General features: G+C 47.4%; 1 protein-coding gene across 2 annotated transcripts; it reads left to right on the forward strand.

The window, feature by feature from the left end:
* The first annotated feature begins 237 nt into the window (after positions 1-237).
* Positions 238-27,497, forward strand: LOC132782738 (outer mitochondrial transmembrane helix translocase-like). 2 transcript variants are annotated; one of them, XM_060787638.2, is made up of 10 exons: positions 239-533; positions 2,962-3,171; positions 5,860-5,958; positions 6,321-6,441; positions 10,035-10,235; positions 15,282-15,388; positions 16,818-16,907; positions 20,436-20,486; positions 22,303-22,481; positions 27,350-27,497. In XM_060787638.2, exons 1-10 carry the CDS (start codon positions 273-275, stop codon positions 27,474-27,476), a joined length of 1,446 nt encoding a protein of 481 aa, XP_060643621.2. In that variant the 5' UTR covers positions 239-272; the 3' UTR covers positions 27,477-27,497. The 2 variants fall into 2 exon arrangements, with proteins under 2 accessions (XP_067326723.1, XP_060643621.2); XM_067470622.1 differs by lacking the exon at positions 2,962-3,171 and having other exon boundaries at positions 238-533.
* Positions 27,498-27,918: the final 421 nt, after the last annotated feature.

Below are 27,918 nucleotides of genomic sequence, written 5' to 3' on the forward strand. Positions count from 1 at the left end.
GGCTGACAGCAGAAGCTCACACCGCTCCCCGGAATCGAACCTGCGACCTTTTGATCAACAAGCTCAACAGCTCAGTGTTTTAATCCACTGTGCCACCGGGGGCTCCGTATGTATATATATGTATATGTATATATATGTATATATATGTGTGTATATATATGTATATATATGTGTGTGTGTATATATATATATATACAGCTTGCCTAGTTAGCAACAGACCTCACACCCTCTGAGGATGCCTGCCATAGTTGTGGGGGGAACATCAGGAGAGAATGCTTCTGGAACATGGCCAGACAGGCCGGAAAACTCACAGCAACCTTGGAGGTAGGAATGTTTTTGCTGCGGCTCTTGTTCCTAAGCGGAGAGCCTTGCCGACTGGAGCCTCGGCAGCCAACCAGAGCCAGCCTTCCTTCCTGGTATGCATTCCCTCTTCTCTTTCATGCCAAGGGCTGCCTCCTTCCTCCTCTTCCTGCCTTCCATCATTCAGCACCACGGTCAGCACCCAAGAGCCAGACTCTGTCCTTGCAAAGCAGGTTAGCTTTGAATGGGTTGAAAAAAGGGGGATTTCTTGGGTAGGGGGGCTGCACCCTCATTTAATATTGGCGACCTAATTTAATCAATTTCTGTTGGTAATCTGGGATTCCTCCTCCTTCTCTCCTCCTCCTCCTGCCATTCACTCATTCTTTAGGTTCTTGTGGGGTGTTTTTGGGCTATATGGCCATGTTCTAGAGGCATTTTCTCCTGACGTTTGGCCTGCATCTATGGCAAGCCTCCTCAGAGGTAGTGAGGTATGACAATGAGGATGCTTGCCATAGATGCAAGCAAAATGTCAGAAGAAAATGCCTCTAGAACATGGCCATATAGCCCGAAAAAACCCACAAGAACCTAGTGATTCCAGCCATGAAAGCCTTCGACAATACACTCATTCTTTCATTCCTGTCCTTTGTTTCCCGCCTGCTTGGCTTCTATTAAATGCAAAGATATATACAAAGCCAGAATCATAGAATCCTAGAATCCTAGAGTGGGAAGAGACCTGGTGGGCCATCATCCAGTCCAACCCCATTCTGCCAAGAAGCAGGAAGATTGCATTCAAATCACCCCTGACAGATGGCCATCCAGCCTCTGTTTCAAAGCTTCCAAAAAAGGAGCCTCCACCACACTCCCTCCGGGGCAGAGAGTTCCACTGCTGAACGGCTCTCACAGTCAGGAAGTTCTTCCTCATGTTCAGATGGAATCTCCTCTCTTGTAGTTTGAAGCCATTGTTCCGCGTCCTAGTCTCCAGGGAAGCAGAAAGGAAGCTTGCTCCCTCCTCCTCCCTGTGGCTTCCTCTCACGTATTTATACATGGCCTTCATCATGTCTCCTCTCAGCCTTCTCTTCTTCAGGCTGAACATGCCCAGCTCCTTAAGCCGCTCCTCATAGGGCTTGTTCTCCAGACCCTTTATCATTTGAGTCGCCCTCCTCTGGACACATTCCAGCTTAGAGTCAATATCTCTCTTGAGTTGTGGTGCCCAGAATTGGACACAATATTCCAGGTGTGGTCTAACCAAAGCGGAATAGAGCATGAGGAGCATGATCTCCCTCTATCTAGACACTAGGCTTCTCTTGATGCAGGCCAACATCCCATTGGCTTTTTTGCCGCCACATCACATTCCTGGCTCATGTTCCCCTTCCTCCCCACGAGGACTCCAAGATCTTTTCCACACGTCCTGCTCTCGAGCTAGTCCTTGGTTTGTGCTTGGATGGGATACCAATTCTACTTCAGAGCAGGAAGCTAGCAAAATCATCTCTGTACTATAGAATTAATACACTTTTTGCACTATGTAAACTGCCAAGGCGTGCCAAATATCATTGGTTCTTTTTTGGAGGGTGCAACTGGCAACATTGTCTCCTAGAGCACATCTAAATTGTAGAATTAATCCAGTTTGATTCCACTTTAACTGCCTTGGGAGTTGGAGTTTGATAAAGCACCAGCATTCTTTGGTACAGGAAGCTAAAGACCTTGCAAAACTACACCTCCCATGGCTCAATAGCTATGGCAAAGTGGTGTTAAAGTGCAACAATTCTACAATGTAGAAGCACCCTCTTGGGTGTCCCTAGACTAAGGATCCATTTTTCACTATAGAATGTATGCAGTTCGACTGCTCTTTAATCCTGGGATTTGTAGTTTGGTGAGGCACCCACACTTTTGTGCAGAGAAAAATTAGATTCCTTGTGAAACTGCAAATCCCAGGACTCTAAAGCATTGAACCACGGCAGATAAATCGCCAGGGAAAATTAGAGACCTTGTAAAACTACAACTCCCAGGATTCCATAGGATTTAGCCATGGCAGATAAATTGGCAGAGAAAATGAGACACCTTGTAAAATGTCAAATCCCAGAGTTCCATAGTAGTGAGCCATGGCAGATAAACCAACAGAGAAAATTAGACACCTTGTAAAACTACAAATCCCAGGATTCCACAGTATTGAGCCATGGTAGATAAATTGCCAGAGAAAATTAGAGATCTTGTAAAACTACAGCTCTCAGAAATCCATAGCATTGAACCATGGTAGATAAATTGCTAGAGAAAATTAGAGACCTTGTAAAACTACAAATCACAGGATTCCATAGCATTTAGCCATGGTAGATAAATTGCCAGAGAAAATTAGAGACCTTGTAAAACTACAAGTCACAGGATTCCATAGCATTTAGCCATGGCAGATAAATTGCTAGAGAAAACCAGAGACCTTGCAAAACTACAATTCCTGGGATTCCATAGCATTGAGCCATGGTATCAAACTGCATTAATTCTACAGTGTAGATGCGCCACAAGGGATTCATGGGGTTTGTATAGTTGGCATGGAACTACTACTGAAAAGGCTCTTTAACACAATTTATTTGACAATTGCAACTAGGTTAGGTGGTTGCGCCTTACATTTGGAGCAATCTCTTTAATATTTCAATGTGTCTCCTGTTTAAGGAAATCCTAGGTCAGCTTCTGATCTGGAAAAAAAACATGCTTCTTGGGGAACTCTCCAAGGAAGTCTTGACCCGGCCACTGACCCGGAACGAGGTCTTGGGCACCCTCCTCCGCCTGACTATTTTTGGGGCCACCACCTATTTCAGCATCAAGTGGGTCTCGGATGCTTTGGACCCGAGCCGGAAGCAGAGGATCCATCTCAAGAAAAAGGTAAGTGGAGCTCAATCATCCAAGTGCCACCTCGTTCATACCTTTCTCACCTGCGGTTTTTGCTATCACACAGGTGGAGCGATGATACTATTGGTGGCTATTTTTTCTATGTCTCAGCAGCTTTCGATACCATCGATCATGGTATCCTTCTGGGTCGTCTCTCTGGGATGGGCCTTGGGGGCATGGTTCTGTCGTGGCTCCGGTCCTTCCTGGAGGGTCTCTCCCAGATGGTGCAGCTGGGAGATGCCTGCTCGGACCCTTGATCTTTGACCTGTGGGGTCCCGCAAGGTTCCATTCTGTCTCCCATGCTTTTCAACATCTACATGAAACCGCTGGGAGAGGTCTTCTGGAGTTTTGGAGTTGGGTGCCTTCTCTACGCAGATGACACACAACTCTACTACTCTTTTCCACCTAATTCCAAGGAAGCCCCTCGTGTGCTGGATGAGTTGTGGCTGTCTGGATGAGGAGGAACAAGCTGAAGATCAGTCCCGACAAAACAGAGGTCCTCCTGGTCGATTGTAAACCGGATCGGGGTATAGGGTGGCAACCTGTGTTGGACGGGGTCGCACTCCCCCTGAAGCCACAGGTCCCCAGTTTGGGAGTCCTCTTGGATTCATCGCTTACGCTTGAGGCTCAGGCGTCGGCAGTGGCCGGGAGTCTTTTGCACAACTAAGACTTGTGCGCCAGCTGTGACCGTACCTTGTAAAGGCTGATCTGGCCAGGGTGGTCCATGCCTTGGTCACCTCCAGATTGGACTACTGTAATGCGCTCTACATGGGGCTGCCCTTGAAAACGGCTCGGAAATTCCAACTGGTCCAACGGTTGGCGGCCAGGTTGTTAACTGATGCTCCTTCCAGAGAGAGGTCAACCCTCCTGTTTAAGGAGCTCTATTGGCTGCCGTTCATTTTCCGGTCCCAATTCAAGGTGCAGGTGCTCACCTACAAAGCCCTAAACGGTTTGGGACCCGCCTACCTGCATGACCGCATCTCCATATATGAACCCACACGATCCCTCTGATCATCTGGAGAGGCCCTGCTCACGATCCCATCTGCGTTGCAAGCGCGTTTGGTGGGGACGAGGGACAGGGCCTTCTCTGTGGTGGCCCCTGACTCTGGAACTCTCTCCCCAAGGACATCAGAGAAGCCCCAACGTTGGCAGTCTTTAGGAAGAGCTTGAAGACGTGGCTGTTCCAGTGTGCCTTCCCAGAATAGGAAACTCCCAGCATCATGTCCCAAACGCACTTTACTAGAGATTTAAGATTGTCTGCACACGGCACCTACCTCTAAAAACCTATACATTCCACCTGTCATGTCCAGCACTTTGAAATTTCATTCATTACATTTGGCCCAGCCTTTAGTTTTAAATGCGTCATGGTGTTATTGTTTTAATGTTTATTGTTTTGCTTGATGAGTTTTATTGTTGTATTTGTTATGCTGTTGTTTTATTGAGGGCCTTGGCATTTTGTAAACCGCACCGAGTCCTTTGGGAGATGTTAGCGGGGTATAAATAATGATAATAATTATTATTTATTTATTTATTTATTTATTTATTTATTTATTTGGGGTACTTCTACCCTGGGCCTTCTCAACCCCCTCGGGGGGACTCAGGGCGGCTTACAAAAGGCACAATTCGATGCCTAACAATTACAACATACAATGCAATATACAATACACAAATTTACCACATAATATCACAGTTATAACTGATTAAATCAATCAGACAATAAACTAGCAGCAATAAAAACATCTTGTGGTCAGTGTTCACCAAATCCAAGTCCGTAAACCATTTAGCATTGTCGTTGTCCTTTCCTACTCTGGTCATTATTGGTTGTCTTTGTCCATCTGCCAGCTTACCCAAAGGCCTGGTCCCACATCCAGGTTTTTAGCTTCCTTCTGAAAGCAAGGAGGGATGTTGATGTCCTAATTTCCCCGGGGAGTGCATTCCACAGGCGAGGGGCCACCACCGAGAAGGCCCTGTCCCTCGTCCCCACCAGTCTCGCTTGTGATAAAGGTGGGGCCGAGAGCAGGGCCCCCTCAGCAGATCTTAAACTCCGAGGTGGGACGTAGAAGGAGATACGTTCGGACAGGTACGCTGGGCCGGAACCATATAGGGTTTTGTAGGTCAAAACCAGCACTTTGAATTGTGCTCGGAACTGGATCGGCAGCCAGTGGAGCTGACATAACAGAGGGGTGGTCTGCTCCCTGTATGACGCTCCGGTGAGCAATCTGGCTGCCGCCCGCTGAACTAATTGAAGTTTCCGAACAGTCTTCAAAGGCAACCCCACGTAGAGCGCGTTGCAGTAATCTATTTGGGATGTAACAAGAGCGTGGACCACCGTGGCCAGATCCGACTTCCCAAGGTATGGGCGCAGATGGTGCACAAGTTTATTATTATTAACTCTAAATAATAATAATAATAATAATAATAATAATAATAATAATAATAATAATGTTTTTGGAGGAGAACAAACACATGGTATAATTAAAAGGTCCATATGTAGCAGGCATGAGCAAACTTCACCCCTCCAGGTGTTTTAGACCCCAACTCCCAGTAGGCTGTTAGGAATTGTGGGAGATGGGGGTCCAAATCACCTGGAGGGCTGATGTTTGCCTATGCTTGCTGTATATTCACCTGGAGAGAGGGATGCAGAGGTGAAGGTGGTCCAACCCTTTCTTTCCCTGGCAACAGGCAGAAGGCTTGATGAAACAGATTGGAGTGGAGAGGCTGAAGCTGACCGAACACGAGATGGCCATCGCCTCCCATTTGGTCGTTCCGAGAGACATGAAGGTAAGATGGAAGGCAACTCCATCTCTCCAACTTAAGAAAGACCTATTAATTTCAGAATCCCATTGGGCTTCTCATTCAGCATTGCAGCATTTGGAAAAAATCAAAAACCAAACCAAGGGTGCATCTACACTGGAGAATGAATACAGTTCGACACCGCTTTGAAAGCCTTGTTTCGTGGGAGTAGCTGTGTTGTGGTTTTCGGTTTCCTCTGCCAAAGAGTGCTGATGCCTCATCAACCTACAAGTTCTACGATTCCATAGCATTGAGCCTTGGTGCTTAAAGTGGTATCAAACTGTGTTAATTCTACAGTATAGATGCACCGCAGAGTCTTTGTGCCATCCTCATGGCTTGTCCATCCACAGGTCTCTTGGAGAGATGTTGCAGGCCTTGAGGAGACGGTCCGTGAGCTCCAGGACTCGGTCATCCTGCCATTCCAGAAGAGGCATTTGTTTCGGCACTCCGCTCTCTGCCAGCCGCCAAGAGGTAGGCCTTGCAACAATTCCAAAACATACCTTTCCTCCATGTAAACTAGACCTGTGCCTGGCTGCTGTGATGACCTGGATGAGGAAGAACAAGCTGAGGATCTATCCTGACAAGACAGAGGTCCTCCAGGTCAGTCGTCCGTCCAACCGGGGTATTGGGTGGCAACCTGTGCTGGATGGGGTTGCACTCCCCTTGAAATCACAGGTCTGCAGTTTGGGGGTCTTCCTGGACTCAGCGCTGACGCGTGCGCCAACTGTCACCATACCTCGTGAAGTCTGACTTGACCATGGTGGTCCATGTCTTCGTCACCTCTAGACTAGACTACTACAATGCACTCTATGTGGGGCTACCCTTGAAGGCGGTCCAGAAACTACAACTTGTCCAACGTTTGGCAACCAGATTCATAGCTGGGGCTAGTTATAGGGAGCGGTCTACCCCCGTTTAAGGAGCTCCACTGCCTGCCGTTGATTTTCCGAGCCCAATTCAAGGTGCAGGTCATCACCCATAAAGCCCTAAATGGTTTGGGACCCGCCTACTTTCGTGAGTGCATTACAGTAGTCCAATCTGGAGGTGACGAAGAAAAGTCACAACAACTCAGTGATTCCGGCCATGAAAGCCTTCGACAATAGGATGTTTATCATCTTTCCAAATCCCTGCACACTGGAGTGTCATTGAATACTAAAACCAGGATTGTTCATGCCTTCCTATTTCTGATCTGTGTGTATAATTGCGAAGGCTTGACACTGTGGTCATCCACAGAGCCTGGAACCCCAGGTCTTGGCGGTGGCCGGGAGGGCCTTTGCACAATTAAAACTTGTGCACCAGCTGCGGCCGTACCTTGGGAAGTCGGATCTGGCCACGGTGGTCCACGCTCTTGTTACATCCCGAATAGATTACTGCAACGCGCTCTATGTGGGGCTGCCTTTGAAGACTGTTCGGAAACTTCAATTAGTCCAGCGGGCAGTGGCCAGATTACTCACGGGAGCGTCATACAGGGAGCAGACCACCCCTCTGCTGTGTCAGCTCCACTGGCTGCCGATCCAGTTCCGACTCCGAGCACAATTCAAAGTGCTGGTTTTGACCTACAAAACCCTATACGGCTCTGGCGCAGCGTACCTGTCCGAACTTATCTCCTTCTATGTCTTACCTCGGAGTTTAAGATCTATCACAAGTGAGACTGGTGGGGACGAGGGACAGGGCCTTCTCGGTGGTGGCCCCTTGCCTGTAGAATGCACTCCCAGGGGAGATTAGGACAGCAACATCCCTCCTTGCTTTCAGAAGGAAGCTAAAAACCCGGATGTGGGACCAGGCCTTTGGGTAAGCTGGCAGATGGACAAAGACAACCAATGATGGCCAGAGTAGGAAAGGATAATGACGATGCTGGATGGATTACGGACTATGAATTGGTGAACATTGACCACAAGATGATTTTATTGCTGCTAGTATATTGTTTGACTGTTTTAATTAGTTATAATTGTTGACATTATATGGTAAATTTGTGTATTGCGTATTGTATATTGTATTGTATTTTGTGACTTGTTAGGCATCGAATTGTGTCTTTTTGTAAGCCGCCCTGAGTCGTCCACCCCCCCCCCCCCCCGGCGGGGTAGAAGCACCCCAAATAAATAAATAAATTAGTCAAAGTCATCACACACACACAGTCGAGATCACCCTATCATCCTTGGACTGGCTCCTGACATGACAAAATAAATCTGTTTTGTGATTAAAATAGAAATTGCAGTTAACAGAGTGTAGGCACAATGTTTGGCCACTAGAGAGTTGATGGGAGTTGGGATGCTATATTACAGGGTGTTTGAGCAGGAAACATTAGAACTGTCTTTCAGGGACTGAGGAAAGAAAGAAAGAAATCATTTGTCTCCAGCGTATTATTTGTTGGAGTTCAGCCTGTGATTGTGTTATTTATTTATCGTGTCATCCGCAACCAGAACATTGTATTACATTTCTAACAGAACAAAACAAACAAACAGATAAAAAAACCCACAAATTTTGCAAACTTGGTAGCTGATTAAATGTCCTTTGAGCAGTCTCTGTCCCCTTGGAGTGCCTCCGGTGTTGCCACAAGAAGGTCCTCCATCGTGCACGTGGCAGGGCTCAGGATGCATTGCAGCAGGTGGTCAGTGGTTGGCTCTTCTCCACACTCGCATGTTGTGGATTCCACTTTGTGGCCCCATTTCTTAAGATTGGCTCTGCATCTCGTGGTGCCAGAGCGCAGTCTGTTCAGCGCCTTCCAAGTTGCCCAGTCCTCTGTGTGCCCAGGGGGGAGTCTCTCATTTGGTATCAGTTCTGGGTTTGAGCCTGCCACTTTTGGACTCTTGCTTGCTGAGGCGTTCCAGCGAGTGTCTCTGTAGATCTTAGAAAACTATTTCTTGATTTAAGTCGTTGACGTGCTGGCTGATACCCAAACAGGGGATGGGCCGGAGATGTCTCTGCCTTGGTCCTTTCACTATTGGCTGCTACTTCCCGGCGGATGTCAGGTGGTGCAATACCGGCTAAGCAGTGTAATTTCTCCAGTGGTGTAGGGCGCAGACACCCCGTGATAATGCGACATGTTTCATTAAGAGCCACATCCACTGTTTTAGTGTGGTGAGATGTGTTCCACACTGGGCATGCGTACTCAGCAGCAGAGTAGCATAGCGCAAGGGCAGATGTCTTCACTGTGTCTGGTTGTGATCCCCAGGTTGTGCCAGTCAGCTTTCGTATGATATTGTTTCTGGCACCCACTTTTTGCTTGATGTTCAGGCAGTGCTTCTTGTAGGTCAGAGCACGGTCCAGAGTGACTCCTCCCAGGTATTTGGGTGCGCTGTAATGCTCCAGTGAGATTCCTTCCCAGGTAATGATCCTCAGAGTTCGGGATGCTTGTCTCTTCTTAAGGTGAAAGGCGCATGTCTGTGTTTTAGATGGATTAGGGATCAGTTGGTTTTCTCTGTAATAGGCAGTAAGAGCACCTAGGGCTTTGGAGAGCTTCTGTTCAACCATCTCAAAGCTCCCTGCTTGAGCGGTGAGGGCACGATCATCAGCATAGATGAAGCTCTCTGTCCCTTCTGGCAGTGGCTGGTCATTTGTGTAGATGTTGAACATGGATGGAGCAAGCACGCTCCCCTGAGGCAGGCCGTTCTTCTGATTCCGCCCTCTGCTTCTCTGGCCATGGAACTCAACAAAAAGCTCCAGCAAAATGAGGGCCTCTCCAGAAGATCAGAGGGCCCAAGTTGGGTCATGGAGGGGGATACCTTCCATTGATATACAAACTTACTTTTCGTAGTTTCCAACAGACCTCACAACGTCTGAGGATGCCTGCCACAGATGCAGTGAAACATCAGGAGAGAATGCTTCTGGAATATGGCCAGACAGCCCGGAAAACTCACAACCTGATAAACAACCTCTTTTCTTCTTTAGCCTTAGTACAGTGGTGGAGAGGTCAAATGTACTCCTACCTGCGTGCGGATAAGCAATGCAAGTCTTCAGCAACTCTACTTTTGCGTTGCTAAAACCACATATTTGATGGCGCAAAGGAAATGGAGATTGAGGGAGGAAGCCACCGTGAAGCTGAGATTATGCTTTTACCTTCTCACCAGGTGTCTTACTTTATGGTCCTCCGGGCTGCGGCAAAACCCTCCTTGCCAAAGCCATTGCCCAGGCATCGGGATGCAGGTTCATCAACCTACAGGCGTCTACCTTGACGGACAAATGGTACGGGGAGTCGCAGAAGCTCGCGGCCGCCGTTTTCTCTCTGGCAACCAAGATCCAACCCTGCATCATCTTCATCGACGAAATAGGTGACTTCTGTAGCTCTCTCGTCTGTATCCTATGGTCAGCCTCTATGGTGTTTGAACATTTGCTCTGACTTGTAATGTTCTAGTACAGGCATGGGGAACCTTCGGCCCTCCAGGTGTGGTGGACTTCAACTCCCACAATTCCTTGAGGCCAAGGTAAGCCTTTGGGGCGAATGCCTAGCCTCAAGGAATTGTGGGAGTTGAAGTCCACCACACCTGGAGGGCCGAAGGTTCCTGACCCCTGTTCTAGTACATTGTTTCTCAACCTTCCTAATGCCGCGACCCCTTAATACGGTTCCTCCTGTTGTGGTGACCCCCAACTAGAACATTATTTTCATTGCGACTTCATCACTTTAATTTTGCTACTGTTATGAATCGTAATGCAAATTTGGCACAAATACCTGATACGCCCACATTTGAATACTGGTGGGGTTGGGGTGGGGGGTTGATTTTGTCATTTGTGAGTTGTAGTTCCTGGGATTTATAGTTGACCTACAATCAAAGAGCATTCTGAACTCCACATTGGAATTGAACCAAACTTGGCACACAGAACTCCCATGATGAAAGGAAAGTACTGGGAGGGTTTGGTGGGCATTTCCCTTGAGTTTTGGAGTTGTAGTTCACCTACATCCAGAGAGCACTGTGGACTCAAACAATGATGGATCTGGACCAGACTTGGCATGAATACTCAATATGCCCAAATGTAAACACTATTTAACTCCAATAGTGTTTACATTTGGGCATATTGAGTATTCGTGCCAAGTCTGGTCCAGATCTATTATTGTTTGAGTCCACAGTGCTCTCTGGATGTAGGAAAATAGGAGGAAAATAGACCTTAATATTTAGGAGTTGTAGTTGCTGGGATTTATAGTTCACCTACAATCAAAGAGCATTCTGAACTCCACCAATGATAGAATTCAACCAAACTTGGAATACAGAACTCCCATGACCAACAGAAAATACTGGAAGGGTTTGGTGGGCATTGACCTTGAGTTTGGGAGTTGTAGTTCACCTACCTCCAGAGAGCACTGTGGACTCAAACAATGATAGATCTGGACCAAACTTGGCACGGATACTCAATATTCCCAAATGGTGGAAATACACCTTGACATTTGGGAGTTGTAGTTGCTGGGATTTATAGTTCACCTACAAATTATGAACCTCACCAATGATAAAATTGGGCCAAATTTCCCACACAGAACCCCCATGGCCAACAAAAAATATTGGAAGGGTTTGGTGGGCATTGACCTTGAGTTTGGGAGTTGTAGTTCACCTATATCCAGAGAGCACTGTGGACTCAAACAATGAAGGATCTGGACCAAACTTGGCACAAATCCTTAATATGCCCAAATGTGAACACTGGTGGAGTTTGGGGGAAATAGACCTTGACATTTTGAGCTGTAGTTGCTGGGATTTACAGCCTTCTCTGCCCAAGGGGTTCCTCAGACCATCAGAAATATATGTGTTCTGATGCTCTTTGGCAACCCCTCTGAAACCCCCTCAGGGGGTCCCAACCCCCAGATTGAGAAACACTGTTGTAGTAGGAAGATGGCAAATATGAAGGACAAGGACTTATCATGTCTATCTCTGGAGCAAACAAAAGTGCAAGCAGTTGTATTAATGCCTACTTACAAACCCATTTCACCAGTCTTGATTTCTACCTGGAGCAGATATTGGTGAAGGTTTGTTGTTATGTGCCTTCCTTCAAGTCAAGCGAATAAACTGCTATTAATTTATCTGGTTCACACCAGTCTTTATCACTTTCACACCTATTTAGAAAGATGTATATTGGCTGCTTTGACTTGTGGGGTCCCGCAAGGCTCCATTCTGTCTCCCATGCTCTTTAACATCTACATGAAACCGCTGGGAGAGGTCATCCAGAGTTTTGGAGTTGGGTGCCATCTCTACGCAGATGACGCCCAACTCTACTACTCCTTTCCACCTAACTCCAAGGAAGCCCCTTGAGTGCTGGACGAGTGCCTGACTGCTGTGTCTGTCTGGATGAGGAGGAACAAGCTGAAGATCAATCCTGACAAGACAGAGATCCTCCTGGTCAATCGCAAACCTGATCGGGGTATAGGGTGGCAACCTGTTTTGGATGGGGTTGCACTCCCCTTGAAATCACAGGTCCGCAGTCTGGGCGTCCTCCTGGACTCATCACTGACGCTTGAAGCTCAGGCGTCAGCAGTGGCTGGGAGGGCCTTTGCACAATTAAGACTCGTGCGCCAACTGCGACCGTACCTCGTGAAGGCGGATCTGGCCAGGGTGGTCCATGCCTTAGTCACCTTCAGATTGGACTACTGTAATGCACTCTACATGGGGCTGCCCTTGAACATGGCCCGGAAATTCCAATTGGTCCAACGGTCGGCGGCCAGGTTGTTAACTGGAGCTCCTTACAGGGAGAGGTCAACCCTCCTGTTTAAGGAGCTCCACTGGCTGCCGTTCATCTTCCGGGCCCAATTCAAGGTGCAGGTGCTCACCTACAAAGCCTTGAACAGTTTGGGACCTGCCTACCTGCGTGACCGCATCTCTGTATACGAACCCACACAATCTCTTCGATCATCTGGAGAGGCCCTGCTCATGCTCCCACCACCATCGCAAGCGCATTTGGTGGGGATGAGGGAGAGGGCCTTCTCGGTGGTGGCCCCTCGACTCTGGAACTTGCTCCCCAAGGACACCAGGCATGCCCCATCTCTGTCAGTCTCCAGGAGGAGCTTGAAAACGTGATTGTTCCAGTGTGCCTTTCCAGAATAACGAACCCTTAGCACTATGCCCCCCCCCCCCCAAAAGCACTTCATATTGATTTAGGACTGCTTGTATGTCTCTATCACAGTGGTTCCCAACCTTCCTAATGCCGTGACCCCTTAATACAGTTCCTTATGTTGTGGTGACCCCCAACCATAACATTATTTTCATTGCTACTTCACAACTGTAATTTTGCTACTGTGATGAATCATCTTGTAAATACCCGATATGCAGGGTGTATTTTCATTCATTTGGCACAAATACCCGATACGCCCGAATTTGAATACTGATGGGGTTGAGGGGAGGATTAATTTTGTCATTTGGGAGTTGTAGTTGCTGGGATTTATAGTTCACCTACAGTATCAAAGGGCATTCTGAATTCCACTAATAATGGAATTGAACCAAACTTGGGACACAGAGCTCCCATGACCAACAGAAAATACCAGAAGGGTTTGGTGGGCATTGACCTTGGGTTTTTGAGTTGTAGTTCACCTACATCCAGAGAGCACTGATGCATCCCGACAAAACTTGGTACGAATACTCAATATGCCCAAATGTGGACACTAGTGGAGTTTGGGGAAGATAGACTATGACATTTGGGAGTTGTAGTTGCTAGGATTTATAGTTCACCTATAATCAAAGAGCATTCTGAACACTACCAAGGATAGAATTGGTCCAAACTTCCCACACGGAACCCCCATGACCGACAGAAAATACTGTGTTTTCTAATTGTCTTTGGCGACCCCTCTGACACCCCTTCGCGACCCCCCCAGGGGTCCCGACCCCCAGGTTGAGAAACACTGCTCTATCAACACCCCGCCTCCTCTATCTTGTTCATGCCAAGCATTATTTTTTAAAACTTTAATTACATTTGGCCCAGCCACAGATTTTAAATGTGCACTGTATTCTGTTTAATGTTTATGCTTTTTGTGTATGAGATTTATTTTAATTCCTTTGTATTGTATTTGTTATTGCTTGTATTGCTTCTATTGTTGTATTGTGGGCTTGGCCTCATGTAAGCCGCACCGAGTCCCTTGGCGAGATGGTAGCGGGGTCCAAATTAAAGATTATTATTATTATTATTATTATTATTAACTTTATTTGTACCCCGCTAGCATCTCCCGCAGGACTCGATGCGGCTTACACAGGCCGAAGCCTCAAAACACAATACAATAAAACATAATACAGTAATAAGCAAAGCAAATCAAACAATTAAGCAAAATAACAACAATAACTACATCAAGACACTGTTAAAACTGGTTCGGCCGGCGCAATGGGGTACAGGGGTTAAAGTGCTGAAATGGCAGGAGGAACGTAGGATTAGAGGTATGGTGTGCAGTAACAACGATTGTACTAAAGTGCTTCTAGGACTTGGGATGGGGAATTCCTAATCTGAGAAGGCACGTCGGAATAGCCAGGTTTTTAGGTTCCTTCTGAAAACTGCTAAGGTAGGGGCCTGTCGGAGATCTTTTGGAAGGGCATTCCAAAGTCGGGGGGCCGCCACAGAGAAGGCCCTGTCCCGTGTCCCCACCAAGCGCGCTTGCGACATGGGTGGGATCACGAGCAGGGCCTCCCCAGATGATCGGAGTGAGCGTGCGGGTTCGTAGATGGTGATGCGGTCACGCAGGTAGGGTGGTCCCAAACCGTTCAGGGCTTTGTAGGTGAGCACCTGCACCTTGAATTGGGCTCGGAAAATAAATGGCAGCCAGTGGAGCTCCTTAAACAGAGGGGTAGACCTCTCTTGATAATGAGCCCCGGTTAGCATCCTGGCTGCTGCCCGCTGGACCAATTGAAGCTTCCGAGCCGTCTTCAAGGGCAGCCCCACGTAGAGCGCATTGCAGTAATCCACTCTAGAGGTGACCAAGGCGTGGACCACCCCGGCCAGATCTGCCTTCACGAGGTACGGTCGCAGCTGGCGCACAAGTCTCAATTGTGCAAAGGCCCTCCCGGATACTGCCGACACCTGAGCCTCAAGTGTGAGTGAAGAATCCAAGAGGACACCCAAACTGCGGACCTGTGGCTTCAGGGGGAGTGTAACCCCGTCCAACACAGGTTGCCACCCTATACTTATTATTATTATTATTATTATTATTATTATTATTATTATTGGAATAAAAACAAGTCCGAGAGAAGGACTCGAATGGGTACAATGCTTGGCTGTGTTGCAAAGTTTGCAATGGCTCCTTAAATGCATGTTTCCCATAAGGAAAGGCAAACGTGCATTTAGGGAGCCATTGCAAACTTTGCAAATGGCGCCATAAGGAACGCCTCTGGCTGAAGTCTTCTTGTCATCCTTCCTGGCAGATGCCTTCTTGAGGAACCGCTCCGAGATGGACCACGAAGCCACCGCCATGATGAAAGCAGAGTTCATGAGTCTTTGGGATGGTTTGGAGACGGGGCCCGACTGCCAGGTATCACCCGTGAATGCAGCCCCGGAAAGGGAGAGACAGAGACTGTCCCCTTCAGCCACATGTTAAGAGCTTGATTCTGCCACATGGTTCATGGGAGAGCTGTATTATGACAGTGGGTTGTTGTAGGTTTTTCCGGCTATATGGCCATGGTCTCGAGGCATTCTTTCCTGACGTTTCGCCTGCATCTATGGCAAGCATCCTCAGAGGTTGTGAGGTGTGTTGGAACTGGGGAAAAGGGTTTATATATCTGTGGAGTGACCAGGGTGAGACAAAGGACTCTTGTCTGCTGGAGCTAGGTGGGAATGTTTCAACTTGCTCCCTCCTCCCTGTGGCTTCCTCTCACATATTTATACATGGCACTCATCATATCTCCTCTCAGCCTTCTCTTCTTCAGGCTATACATGCCCAGCTCCTTAAGCCGCTCCTCATAGGGCTTGTTCTCCAGACCCTTGATCCTTTGAGTCGCCCTCCTCTGGACACATTCCAGCTTGGAGTCAATATCTCTCTTGAATTGTGGTGCCCAGAATTGGACCCAATATTCCAGGTGTGGTCTAACCAAAGCGGAATAGAGCATGGGGAGCAGGACTCCCCTAGATCTAGACACTAGGCTCCTATTGATGAACATGAGGAAGAACTTCCTGACTGTGAGAGCCGTTCAGCAGTGGAACTCTCTGCCCCGGAGTGTGGTGGAGGCTCCTTCTTTGGAGGCTTTTAAACAGAGGCTGGATGGCCATCTGCCAGGGGTGCTTTGAATGCAATATTCCTGCTTCTTGGCAGGATGGGGTTGGACTGGATGATGGCCCAGGAAGTCTCTTCCAACCCTAGGATTCTATGTGAGAGTTGTTCAGCAGCGGAACTCTCTGCCCCGGAGGGAGTGTGGTGGAGTCTCCTTCTTTGGAAGCTTTGAAACAGAGGCTGGGTGGCCATCTGCCAGGGGTGCTTTGAATGCAATATTCCTGCTTTTTGGCAGAATGGGGTTGGACTGGATGATGGCCCAGGAAGTCTCTTCCAACCCTAGGATTCTATGTGAGAGTTGTTCAGCAGTGGAACTCTCTGCACTGGAGGGAGTGTGGTGGAGGCTCCTTCTTTGGAAGCTTTGAAACAGAGGCTGGATGACACGTCCTGCTCTCAAGCCAGGCCTCGTTGTCCCCCATTCTGTCTCTTTGCATTTCGTTTTTCCTGCCTAAGTGGAGTCTCTTGCATTTGTTGAACTTCATTTTGTTAGTTTTGGCCCATCATCACTCTAATCTGTGGAGATCCCTTTGAGTCCTGCTCCTGTCCTCTGGAGTCTTGGCTCTCCCTCCCAATTTGGTGTTGTCTGCAAACTTGATGATCATGCCTTCTAACCCTTCATCTAATAGTTCGATAGTTTGAAACCATTCAAGGAAATACTTCAAAATGATAATTGTCCCCTTTGGTTGCTTTCCAGGTCATGGTGCTTGGAGCCACCAATCGGCCCCAAGACGTGGATCCGGCCATCCGGAGGAGAATGCCAACCACCTTCCAGATTGGTCTCCCCGTAAGCAACCCTTCCCTTCCTATTTTGCGATTCCTGCTCCCATCTGCTCCTCACAAACTCTCACCTTTTTCATTAGAATCTCCAGCGATTGTGGCCAAAGTACATCACCAAAAAAAGATAAAAAATTAGCATAACACCAGTTGATGCTAATATATGGCGGAATAACAAACGATAAGTCCTTTATTTACTATATTTATTTCCTATACCGTCCTTCTCAGCCCGCAGGCGACTCAGGGCGGTTTACAGAGTTGGCAATTCAATGCCCACAACACCATTAAAACATTTTAAAACATAAACATATAATGTAAACATAAACACATAGCAAAATTAATAAAACATAGATCATTCAAAGACGCATCTGTGTTCGTCCACCTCGGACAGTGTTTCTCAACCTTCCTAATGCTGTGACCCCTTAATACACTTCCTCATGTTTTGGTGACCCCCAACCATAACACTATTTTCATTGCTAATTCATAACTGCAATTTTGACCTTGAGTTTTGGAGTTGTAGTTCACCTACATCCAGAGAGCACTGCGGACTCTAACAATGATGGAATGGCCCAAAACTTGGCACAAATACTCAACATACCCAAATGCGAACACTGGTGGAGTTTGGGGAAACTAGACCTTGACATTTGAGAGTTGTAGTTACTGGGATTTATAGTTCACCTACAATCAAAGAGCATTCTGAAGCCTACCAACAATAGAATTGGGCCAAACTTCACACACAGAACCCCCAAGACCAACAGAAAACACTGTTTTCTCTGTTGGTCTTTGGTGACCCCTTTGACACCACCTTGCGACCCCCACAGGGGTCCCGACCCCCCAGTTGAGAAACACTGACCTAGGAGCTTTGTGACCATGAGAAAGAAGGTGGTAGCAATGGCTTTTGTCACTGTAAGTCACTTAGGCGATCCCTTGTAGTCTGAGGATGATGGCCTTCCAAGTGGAGTGTCTTGGCGGTGGGGACGGAGGTGACCGTAGAGTCCTATTCTTGACCCACATGTTCTTCCACAGTGGGGGCATTGGTCTCCAGAGGGAAGGCTGTCCTAGTCAGGGTTGACTTGACGCATCGTCCTCTTGGCACATTTCTCCCTTTCACCCTCCATTCATGCCTCTTCAGATTCCACAGCACTGCTGGTCGTAGCTGACCTCCAGCTAGAGCCCTCAAGGGCCAGGGCTTCCCAGTTCTTGGTGGCTATGCCACAGTTTTTAAGGTTAGCTTTAAGTCTATCTTTCAGTCTCTTTTCCTATCCACCAACATTCCATTTTCCATTCGTGAGTTCGGAGTAGAGCAACTGTTTTGGGAGATGGTGGTCAGGCTCCGGACAACGTGGCTGGTCCAGCGGAGTTGATGGCGGAGGAGCATCGCTTCAGTGCTGGTGGTCTTTGCTGCTTCTTCCAGCACGCTGACATTTGTCCGCCTGTCTTCCCAAGAGATTTGCAGGATTTTTCAGAGGCAATGCTGATAAAATCGTTCCAAGAGTTGAGTGCGACATCTATAGACAGTCCACGTCTCACAGGCATAGAGCAGGGTTGGGAGAACAATGGCTTAATAAACAAGCACCTTGGTCTCCCTACGGATGTCCCATTCCTCAAACACTCTCTGCTTCATTCAGAAAGCTCAGGCGGTGTTGTATTTCAGTGTCAATGTTGACTTTTGTGGAGAGAGGGCTGCTAAGGGAGCAGAAAGGGTCAACATAGTGTTATTATTGCTAGATCCTTCCAAGTAGTCTTTCTATACATCATCAGTATGATCCTCAAATACTCTCTGCTTCATTTGGAAAATGCTGCACTTACAGAGCTCAGGCAGTGATGTATTTCAGTGTCAATGTTGACTTTTGTGGAGAGGGGGCTGCTAAGGAAAAGGAAAGGGTCAACATAGTGTTATTATTGCTAGATTCTTCCAAGTAGTCTTTCTATACATCATCAGTATGATCCTCAAATACTCTCTGCTTCATTTGGAAAATGCTGCACTTGCAGAGCTCAGGCGATGTTGTATTTTGGTGTCAATGTTGACTTTTGTGGAGAGGGGGCTGCCAAGGGAGCGGAAAGGGTCAACATAGTGTTATTATTGCTAGATCCTTCCAAGTAGTCTTTCTATACATCATCAGTATGATCCTCAAACACTCTCTGCTTCATTTGGGAAAATGCTGCACTCGCAGAGCTCAGGCGGTGTTGTATTTCGGTGTCAATGTTGACTTTTGTGGAGAGGGGGCTGCCAAGGGAGCGGAAAGGGTCAACATAGTGTTATTATTGCTAGATCCTTCCAAGTAGTCTTTCTATACATCATCAGTATGATCCTCAAACACTCTCTGCTTCATTTGGGAAAATGCTGCACTCGCAGAGCTCAGGCGGTGTTGTATTTCGGTGTCAATGTTGACTTTTGTGGAGAGGGGGCTGCCAAGGGAGCGGAAAGGGTCAACATAGTGTTATTATTGCTAGATCCTTCCAAGTAGGCTTTCTATACATCATCAGTAGGATCCTGAAATACTCTCTGCTTCATTCGGAAAAATGCTGCACTCACAGAGCTCAGGCAGTGTTGTATTTCGGTGTCAATGTTGACTTTTGTGGAGAGAGGGCTGCCAAGGGAGCGGAAAGGGTCAACATAGTGTTATTATTGCTAGATCCTTCCAAGTAGGCTTTCTATACATCATCAGTAGGATCCTGAAATACTCTCTGCTTCATTCGGAAAAATGCTGCACTCACAGAGCTCAGGCGGTGTTGTATTTCGGTGTCAATGTTGACTTTTGTGGAGAGAGGGCTGCCAAGGGAGCGGAAAGGGTCAACATAGTGTTATTATTGCTAGATCCTTCCAAGTAGGCTTTCTATACATCATCAGTATGATCCTGAAATACTCTCTGCTTCATTCGGAAAAATGCTGCACTCACAGAGCTCAGGCGGTGTTGTATTTCGGTGTCAATGTTGACTTTTGTGGAGAGAGGGCTGCCAAGGGAGCGGAAAGGGTCAACATAGTGTTATTATTGCTAGATCCTTCCAAGTAGGCTTTCTATACATCATCAGTATGATCCTGAAATACTCTCTGCTTCATTCGGAAAAATGCTGCACTTGCAGAGCTCAGGCAGTGATGTATTTCAGTGTCAATGTTGACTTTTGTGGAGAGGGGGCTGCCAAGGGAGCGGAAAGGGTCAACATTCTCTAACGTTACACCATTAAGTTATATTTCTGGGATTGGCTGGTGACTGCTGGAAGAGCACTTTGGTTTTCTCAATGTTTAATGACAGGCCGAGCTTTTCGTATGATTCTGAAAAGGTGTTTAGAGTGGCTTGGAGGTCTTCTGAATGCGCACAGACTGCATTATTGCAACCAGACAATAACACCGTGGGATGCCATTTCTCCCAGATCCTCATGGATCTAGGATACCAACTTCTCTCTGGTGAAAGATCGGGATTGATCAGAGCTATTTAGCTTTATTGCATGTGCCCGTAACGCAACCCTTGGTCTGTTCTTCTGGCTTCCTCCAGTTGTAAGTATTCACAGAATCCTATTCTCTCTTGTCTTCTGATAGACACAAAGACAGCGGCAGGAAATTCTGAAGCTCATTCTTGCTGGTGAAAAGGTGAGTCTCTTTCTCCAACTCCCTTCTCCGTCCTTTGCCCCACAAGCTGACATCTGATTAGGAAAGATGAGGGCTAAAGACACAGTCCAAGAGCAAAACTTGTCTCCGAGGAATCACTGTAGGCCTCGGAACGCAGGTGGAAGTCCACATATAGTTTAGTTTTCTCCCCATGTGAGGATATCATCACCTTCAGAGGTGCATGACTCGGTTGTAGGAGAAAAATGCTTCTTCTGGAGCCTTCAAAGAGCAGGGAAATCTATTATTTGCTCTTGTTTACTTTGGCAGAGGTGGCATTCAGAGCCTTTTGGGCCAAAATAACAAATTTCAGCATTGTTAAGTGGCCCACTGGTTGCACGCTGCCTGTACATGGGATGGAGGTGAGAAGGAATCTGCCCACAAACTCCGACAGCCATCATTAGTCAATGTTGACAGTACTTGGCCAGGTGGACCTTTGAGATCTTGGGACCATGGCTATGGGGTCAAGCTTGAATCATCACCTTGTGAGTTTGTCCTTCCAAGAATCCTGCCCACAAACCCAGACACCCATCATTATTCAATGTTGACAGTACTTGGCCAGGTGGACCTTTGAGATCTTGGGACTATGGCTATGAGGTCAAGCTTGAATTATCACCTTCTGAGTTTGTCCTTCCAAGAATCCTGCCCACAAACAGAGACAGCCATCACTAGTCAACGTTGACAGTACTTGGCCAGATAGACCATTTGAGGTCTTGAGACCATGGCTATGGGGGTCAAACTTGAATCACCACCTTCTGAGTTTGTCCTTCCAAGAATCCTGCCCACAAACCCTGACAGCCATCACTAGTCAATGTTGATAGTACTTGGCCAGATCGGCTATTTGAAGTCTTGGGACCATGGCTATGGGTCAAGCTTGAATCATCACCTTCTGAGTTTGTCCTTCCAGGAATCCTGCCCACAATGAGAGATAGTCATCATTAGTCAATGTTGACAGTACGTGGCCAGATGTGCCATTTAAGGTCTTGGGACCATGGCTATGGGGTCAAGCTTCTGAGTTTGTCCTTCTAAGAATCCTGCCCACAAACAGAGATAGCCATCACTAGTCAACGTTGACAGTACTTGTCCAGGTGGACCATTTGAGGTCTTGTTACCATGGCTATGGGGTCAAGCTTGAATCATCACCTTCTGAGTTTGTCCTTCCAAGAATCCTGCCCACAAACAGAGACAGCCATCACTAGTCAACGTTGACAGTACTTGGCCAGATGGACCATTTGAGGTCTTGGGACCATGGCTATGGGGTCAAGCTTGAATCATCACCTTCTGAGTTTGTCCTTCCAAGAAAAACTGGAACCAACCCAGTTTCACGTCCAGGAGGCAGCTCAGAAGATACCATGTGCAATGGTACTGGAAACCAGGAGCAAATGGTACTGGAAACCAGGACCCAAGTCCAGCAGAACCAACAGGGACAGATCCCCCTATCTATTTCCCTGAATAGGTCATCCACCAAGGTGACCAAAGCTGTTTCTTGAGAAGCGAGCACATACTCCAAGGATCATGCCCAGAACAGGAATATCAGATATTGACTGGTAGTTGGGTGCAAGGAAGGTTGCTTTTAGTAATGTGGTAGCTATGGTCGCGTTCTCCCCCTTCTCCAAGATTGATCTCATCTAGGAGCTTTGTTGTTGTTCATTCATTCAGTCGTCTCCGACTCTTCGTGACCTCATGGACCAGCCCACGCCAGAGCTCCCTGTCGGCCGTCACCACCCCCAGCTCCTTCAAGGTCAGGAGCTTTACTAAAGCCAAATATTTAACTCTGAGGTCGATTTTGTTGTTGGAACAGATGAGCAATGCCGTGAGCTTGAAAGAACTGGCTGCCAAAACGCATGGCTACTCTGGGAGTGACCTGTGGGAACTGTGCCGGGACGGCGCCATGTACCGGGTGTGCGATTATGTCCGAAAGCGACAAATGAGGCAGATAGCCCACATGCTGCACGAGGACGGAGACAGCGAGGCGGAAAGGTGAGGATTTCCTGGCAAAATCACCTCTATGTGCTCCTTGTGTAATAAAACCAAAAAAAGGTCAATGGAGTCCCCTTAAGTCCGTGTTTCTCAACGTTCCTAATGCCGCAACCCCCTTAATACAGTTCCTCATGCTGTGGTGACCCCCAACCATCACATTATTCTCGTTGCTACTTCACAACTGTCATTTTGCTACTTATTTGTCGTGTCAGAGCAACCAGTCCATTATATTACATTTCTAACAGAACAAAGCAAACAAACAGACAAATACGAAAATTGTGAGTTTGGTAGTTGATTAAATGTCCTTTGACCAGTCTCTGGCCCCTTGGAGTGCCTCTGGTGTTGCTGCAAGAAGGTCCTCCCTTGTGCATCATGTGGCAGGGCTCAGGGTGCATTGCAGCAGGTGGTCAGTGGTTTGCTCTTCTCCGCACTCGCATGTCGAGGATTCCACTTTGTGGCCCCATTTCTTGAGGTTGGCTCTGCATCTTGTGGGGCCACAGCAGTCTGTTCAGCGCCTTCCAAGTCGCCCAGTCCTCTGTATGCCCAGGGGGGAGTCTCTCATCTGGTATCACCCACGGATTGAGGTGCTGGGTTTGAGCCTGCCACTTTTGGACTCTTGCTTGCTGAGGTGTTCCAGCGAGTGTCTCTCTAGATCTAAGAAAACTATGTCTGGATTTAAGTCGTTGATGTGCTGGCTGATACCCAAACAGGGGATGAGCTGGAGATGTCTCTGCCTTGGTCCTTTCACTATTGGCTGCTACTTCCCGGTGTGTGTCAGGTGGTGCAATACCGGCTAAGCAGTGTAATTTCTCCAGTGGTGTAGGGCGCAGGCACCCCGTGATAATGCGGCATGTCTCATTAAGAGCCACATCCACTGTTTTAGCGTGGTGAGATGTGTTCCACACTGGGCATGCGTACTCAGCAGCAGAGTAGGATAGCACAAGGGCAGATGCCTTCACTGTGTCTGGTTGTGATCCCCAGGTTGTGCCAGTCAGCTTTTGTATATAGTTTCTAGCGCCCACTTTTTGCTTGATGTTCAGGTGGTGCTTCTTGTAGGTCAGGGCACGGTCCAGAGTGACTCCTCCCAGGTATGTGGGTGCGCTGCAATGCTCCCGTGGGATTCCTTCCTTCCCAGGTAATAATCCTCAGAGCTCGGGATGCTTGTCTGTTCTTGAGATGAAAGGCACATGTCTGTCTTTTAGATAGATTAGGGATCAGCTGGTTTTCCCTGTAGTAGGCAGTAAGAGCACCTAGAGCTTTTGCTACTGTTATTTTGCTACTGTTATAAACTGGGTTGTTGTAGGTTTTTCGGGCTATATGTCCATTTTCTAGAAGCATTCTCTCCTGACGTTTTGCCTGCATCTAGGGCAAGCATCCTCAGAGGATGTGAGGTCTGTTATGAATTTTAATATAAATATCTGATATGCAGGATGTATTTTCATTCACTGGACCAAATTTGGCACAAATACTCAATACACCCAAATTTGAATACTAGTGGGGTTTGGGGGCGGGGCGGTTGACTTTGGGAGTTGTAGTTGCTGGTGGAGCACTCTGGAATTAAACCACCTTGGCACACAGAACTCCCTTGACCAATGGAAAATACTGGAAGAGTTTGGTGGGCATTGACCTTGAATTTGGGAGTTGTAGTTCACCTATATCCAGAGATCACTGTGGACTTAAACAATGATGGAGCTGAACCAAACTTGGCACGAATACTCAATATGCCCAAATGTGAATACTGGTGGAGTTTGGGGGAAATAGACCTTGATATTTGGGAGTTGTCGTTGCTGGGATTCATAGTTTACCTACAATGAAAGAGCATTCAGAACCCCACAAATGACAGAATTGGGGCAAACTTCCCACACAGAACTTGCATGAGCAACAGATAATACTGTATTTTCTGATGATCTTTGGCGACCCCTCTGACACCCTCTCACGACCCCCCAGGGGTCTCGACCCCCAGGTTGGGAAGCACTGCCCTATACGGTTCCGGCCCAGTTTACCTGTCCGAACGTATTCTCCCCTATGAACCATCAAGGCTGTTAAGATCTTCTGGAGGGGCCCTGCTCTCAGTCCCACTACTTTTGCAATTGCGTCTGGTGGGAACGAGAGACAGGGCCTTTTCTGTGGTGGCCCTTCTCCCCCAAATGAGATTAGATCCGCCTCCTCCCTCCTGACCTTCAGGAAGCTAGTGAAATCCTGGTTAGGGAACGAGGCCTTCACAGAATAATGACCAAGCCTAACAATTGAACAAAGTTATTGACCACATGTGGACTGAGTTTGGACATGATTTTACTCTTGGCGAATTGGCTTATATGTCTTTTATTCTATACTAGCCGTCTCCTGTCATGTGTTGCTATGGCCCACATGGGGGTTCTGTGTGGGAGGTTTGGCCCAATTCTATCGTTGGTGGGGTTCAGAATGCTCTGTGATTGTAGGTCAACTATAAATCCCAGCAACTACAACTCCCAAATGCCAAGATTCTATTTCCCCAAAACTCCACCAGTGTTCACATTTGGGCATATTGAGTAATTGTGTAGAGTTTGGTCCAGATCCATCATTGCTTGAGTCCACAGTGCTCTCTGGATGTAGGTGAACTACAACTCCCAAACTCAAGGTCAATGCCCACCAAACCCTTCCAGTATTTTCTGTTGGTCTTGGGAGAACTGTATGCCAAGTTTGGTTCAATTCCATTGTTGGTGGGGTTCAGAATGCTCTTTGATTGTAGGTGAACTATAAATCCCAGCAACTACAACTCCCAAATGCCAAGATTCTATTTTCCCCAAACTCTACCAGTGTTCACATTTGGGCATATTGAGTAATTGTGTAGAGTTTGGTCCAGATCCATCATTGTTTGAGTCCACAGTGCTCTCTGGATGTAGGTAAACTACTAATCCAAAACTGAAGGACCTTTATCTTTACCTACACTGCTATATAACCCAGTTCAAAGCAGATAATGTGGATTTTATATGACAACTAGCCATCACCTGCCACGTGTTGCTGTGGACCACTCTGTGGTCATGGGGTTCTGGGTGGGAGGTTTGGCCCAATTCCATTGTTGGTGGGGTTCAGAATGCTCTGTGATTGTAGGTGAACTATAAATCCCAGCAACTACAACTCCCAAATATCAAGATTCTATTTTTCCCCAACTCCACCAGTGTTCACATTTGGGCATATTGAGTATCCATGCCAAGTTTGGTCCAGATCCATCATTGTTTGAGTCCACAGTGCTCTCTGGATGTAGGTGAGCTACAACTCCCAAACTCAAGGTCAATGCCCACCAAACCCTTCCAGTATTTTCTGTTCGTCGCGGGAGTTCTGTGTGCCATATTTGGTTCAATTCCATCATTGGTGGGGTTCAGAATGCTCTTTGATTGTGTTGTTGTTGTTCATTCGTTCAGTCGTCTCCGACTCTTCGTGACCTCATGGACCAGCCCACGCCAGAGCTCCCTGTCGGCCGTTACCACCCCCAGCTCCCTCAAGGTCAGTCCAGTCACTTCAAGGATGCCATCCATCCATCTTGCCCTTGGTCGGCCCCTCTTCCTTTTGCCTTCCACTTTCCCCAGCATAATTGTCTTCTCTAGGCTTTCCTGTCTCCTCATGATGTGGCCAAAGTACTTCAACTTTGTCTCTAGTATCTTTCCCTCCAGTGAGCAGTCGGGCTTTCTTTCCTGGAGGATGGACTGGTTGGATCTTCTCGCAGTCCAAGGCACTCTCAGCACTTTCCTCCAACACCACAGCTCAAAAGCATCTATCTTCCTTCGCTCAGCCTTCCCTAAGGTCCAGCTCTCACATCCGTAGGTGACTACAGGGAAGACCATGGCTTTGACTAGGCGGATCTTTGTTGTCAGTCTGATGTCTCTGCTCTTCACTATTTTATCGAGACTGGACATTGCTCTCCTCTTTGATTGTAGGTGAACTATAAATCCCAGCAACTCCAACTCCCAAATGACAAAATCAATTTTTCTGAGTGAAGGACATACATTGGTTGGTTAGGTGTCTTGTGTCCAAATTTGGTGTCTATTCGTCCAGTGGTTTTTGAGTTCTGTTAATCCCACAAACGAACATGACATTTTTATTTACATAGATGTATTTTAATTTTTCTGTTGATATATGTTGTTTTAGACTGTATTGTAGCATTGAATCCTTGCTGTGAGCCGGTCGGAGTCCCTCTACGGAGGTGGAGAAGATCGGGATATAAAAGTTATAAATCATTCTGCTTTGGTTAGACCACATCTGGAATATTGTGTCCAGTTCTGGGCACCACATTTCAAGAGAGATATTGACAAGCTGGAATGTGTCCAGAGGAGGGCGACTCAAATGATCAAGGGTCTGGAGAACAAGCCCTATGAGGAGCGGCTTAGGGAACTGGGCATGTTTAGCCTGAAGAAGAGAAGGCTGAGAGGAGATACGATGAGAGCCATGTATCAATATGTGAGAGGAAGCCACAGGGAGGAGGAGGGAGCAAGCTTCCTTTCTGCTTCCTTGGAGACTAGGACACAAGGGAGCAATGGTTTCAAACTACAAGAGAGGAGATTCCATCTGAACATTAGGAAGAACTTCCTGACTGTGAGAGCCGTTCAGCAGTGGAACTCTCTGCCCAGGAGGTCTCTTCCAACCCTAGGATTCTATGTGAGAGTTGTTCAGCAGTGGAACTCTCTGCCCCGAAGGGAGTGTGGTGGAGGCTCCTTCTTTGGAAGCTTTTAAGCAGAGGCTGGATGGCCATCTGTCAGTGGTGATTTGAATGCAATATTCCTGCTTCTTGGCAGGGGGTTGGATTGGATGGCCCATGAGGTCTCTTCCAACTCTTTGATTCTATGATTCTATGAATAATAAATAGAGTAAATTCTCCTTTATTGCACTCCTAGTGATTTGGAAGAGGAGCAGTTGCGGCCAATTACTCAAGTGGACCTGTTGCTTGCCTTGGAGAAGATGCAAGAGTCCAAGATGGCTTCGGCCTCCATGCCAGCCTTGAAAGGACCCGCGTTGGATTGAGTTGGCCTGCCCTGTAAGCCTATGAAGATGACCAACTCCTTGCCAAGTTTGTTAAGAGGGTGGGAGAGGATCCGTATAATCCATCGGTGGGAGTGGGAGAGGAACCTGGACCGAGCACATCCACATGGCGTGGGAGGTGGTGAAGGACACCTGTAAATATCAGAGAAGACTCACGCCCAAGGAAGAGGTTGAGCAGGAAAAGAGGCCCAACTGGGATGGTCGGGTGGAGAAGGCGAGGAACCCCACCATCCCAGTTTCCCCAAAGACTTCCGGAAGAAGATGTAGTACTTACGTGTGAGCAAATACAATCATCAATAAAACCAGCAAGACAAGACTTTGGAGTTATTGGTTATTCCACGAATAAACAGCAGGCTCTTCCAAACATGGTCCAGATAATAACACTGGGGGTTGTTAAGGCAAATTAGATTTAAGCAAAGACTAC

Source organism: Anolis sagrei, chromosome 7 (assembly GCF_037176765.1).
Source record: "Anolis sagrei isolate rAnoSag1 chromosome 7, rAnoSag1.mat, whole genome shotgun sequence".
Taxonomy (NCBI): Eukaryota; Metazoa; Chordata; class Lepidosauria; order Squamata; family Dactyloidae; genus Anolis; species Anolis sagrei.

Bases quoted from the DNA above. Each gene is read 5' to 3' on its own strand.
- LOC132782738 (XM_060787638.2), top strand. From the start codon at position 273: ATGCTTCTGGAACATGGCCAGACAGGCCGGAAAACTCACAGCAACCTT. The intron at 5,959-6,320 runs GTAAGATGGAAG...GTCCATCCACAG, and splicing joins TCGTTCCGAGAGACATGAAG to GTCTCTTGGAGAGATGTTGC. The intron at 6,442-10,034 runs GTAGGCCTTGCA...CCTTCTCACCAG, and splicing joins TCTCTGCCAGCCGCCAAGAG to GTGTCTTACTTTATGGTCCT.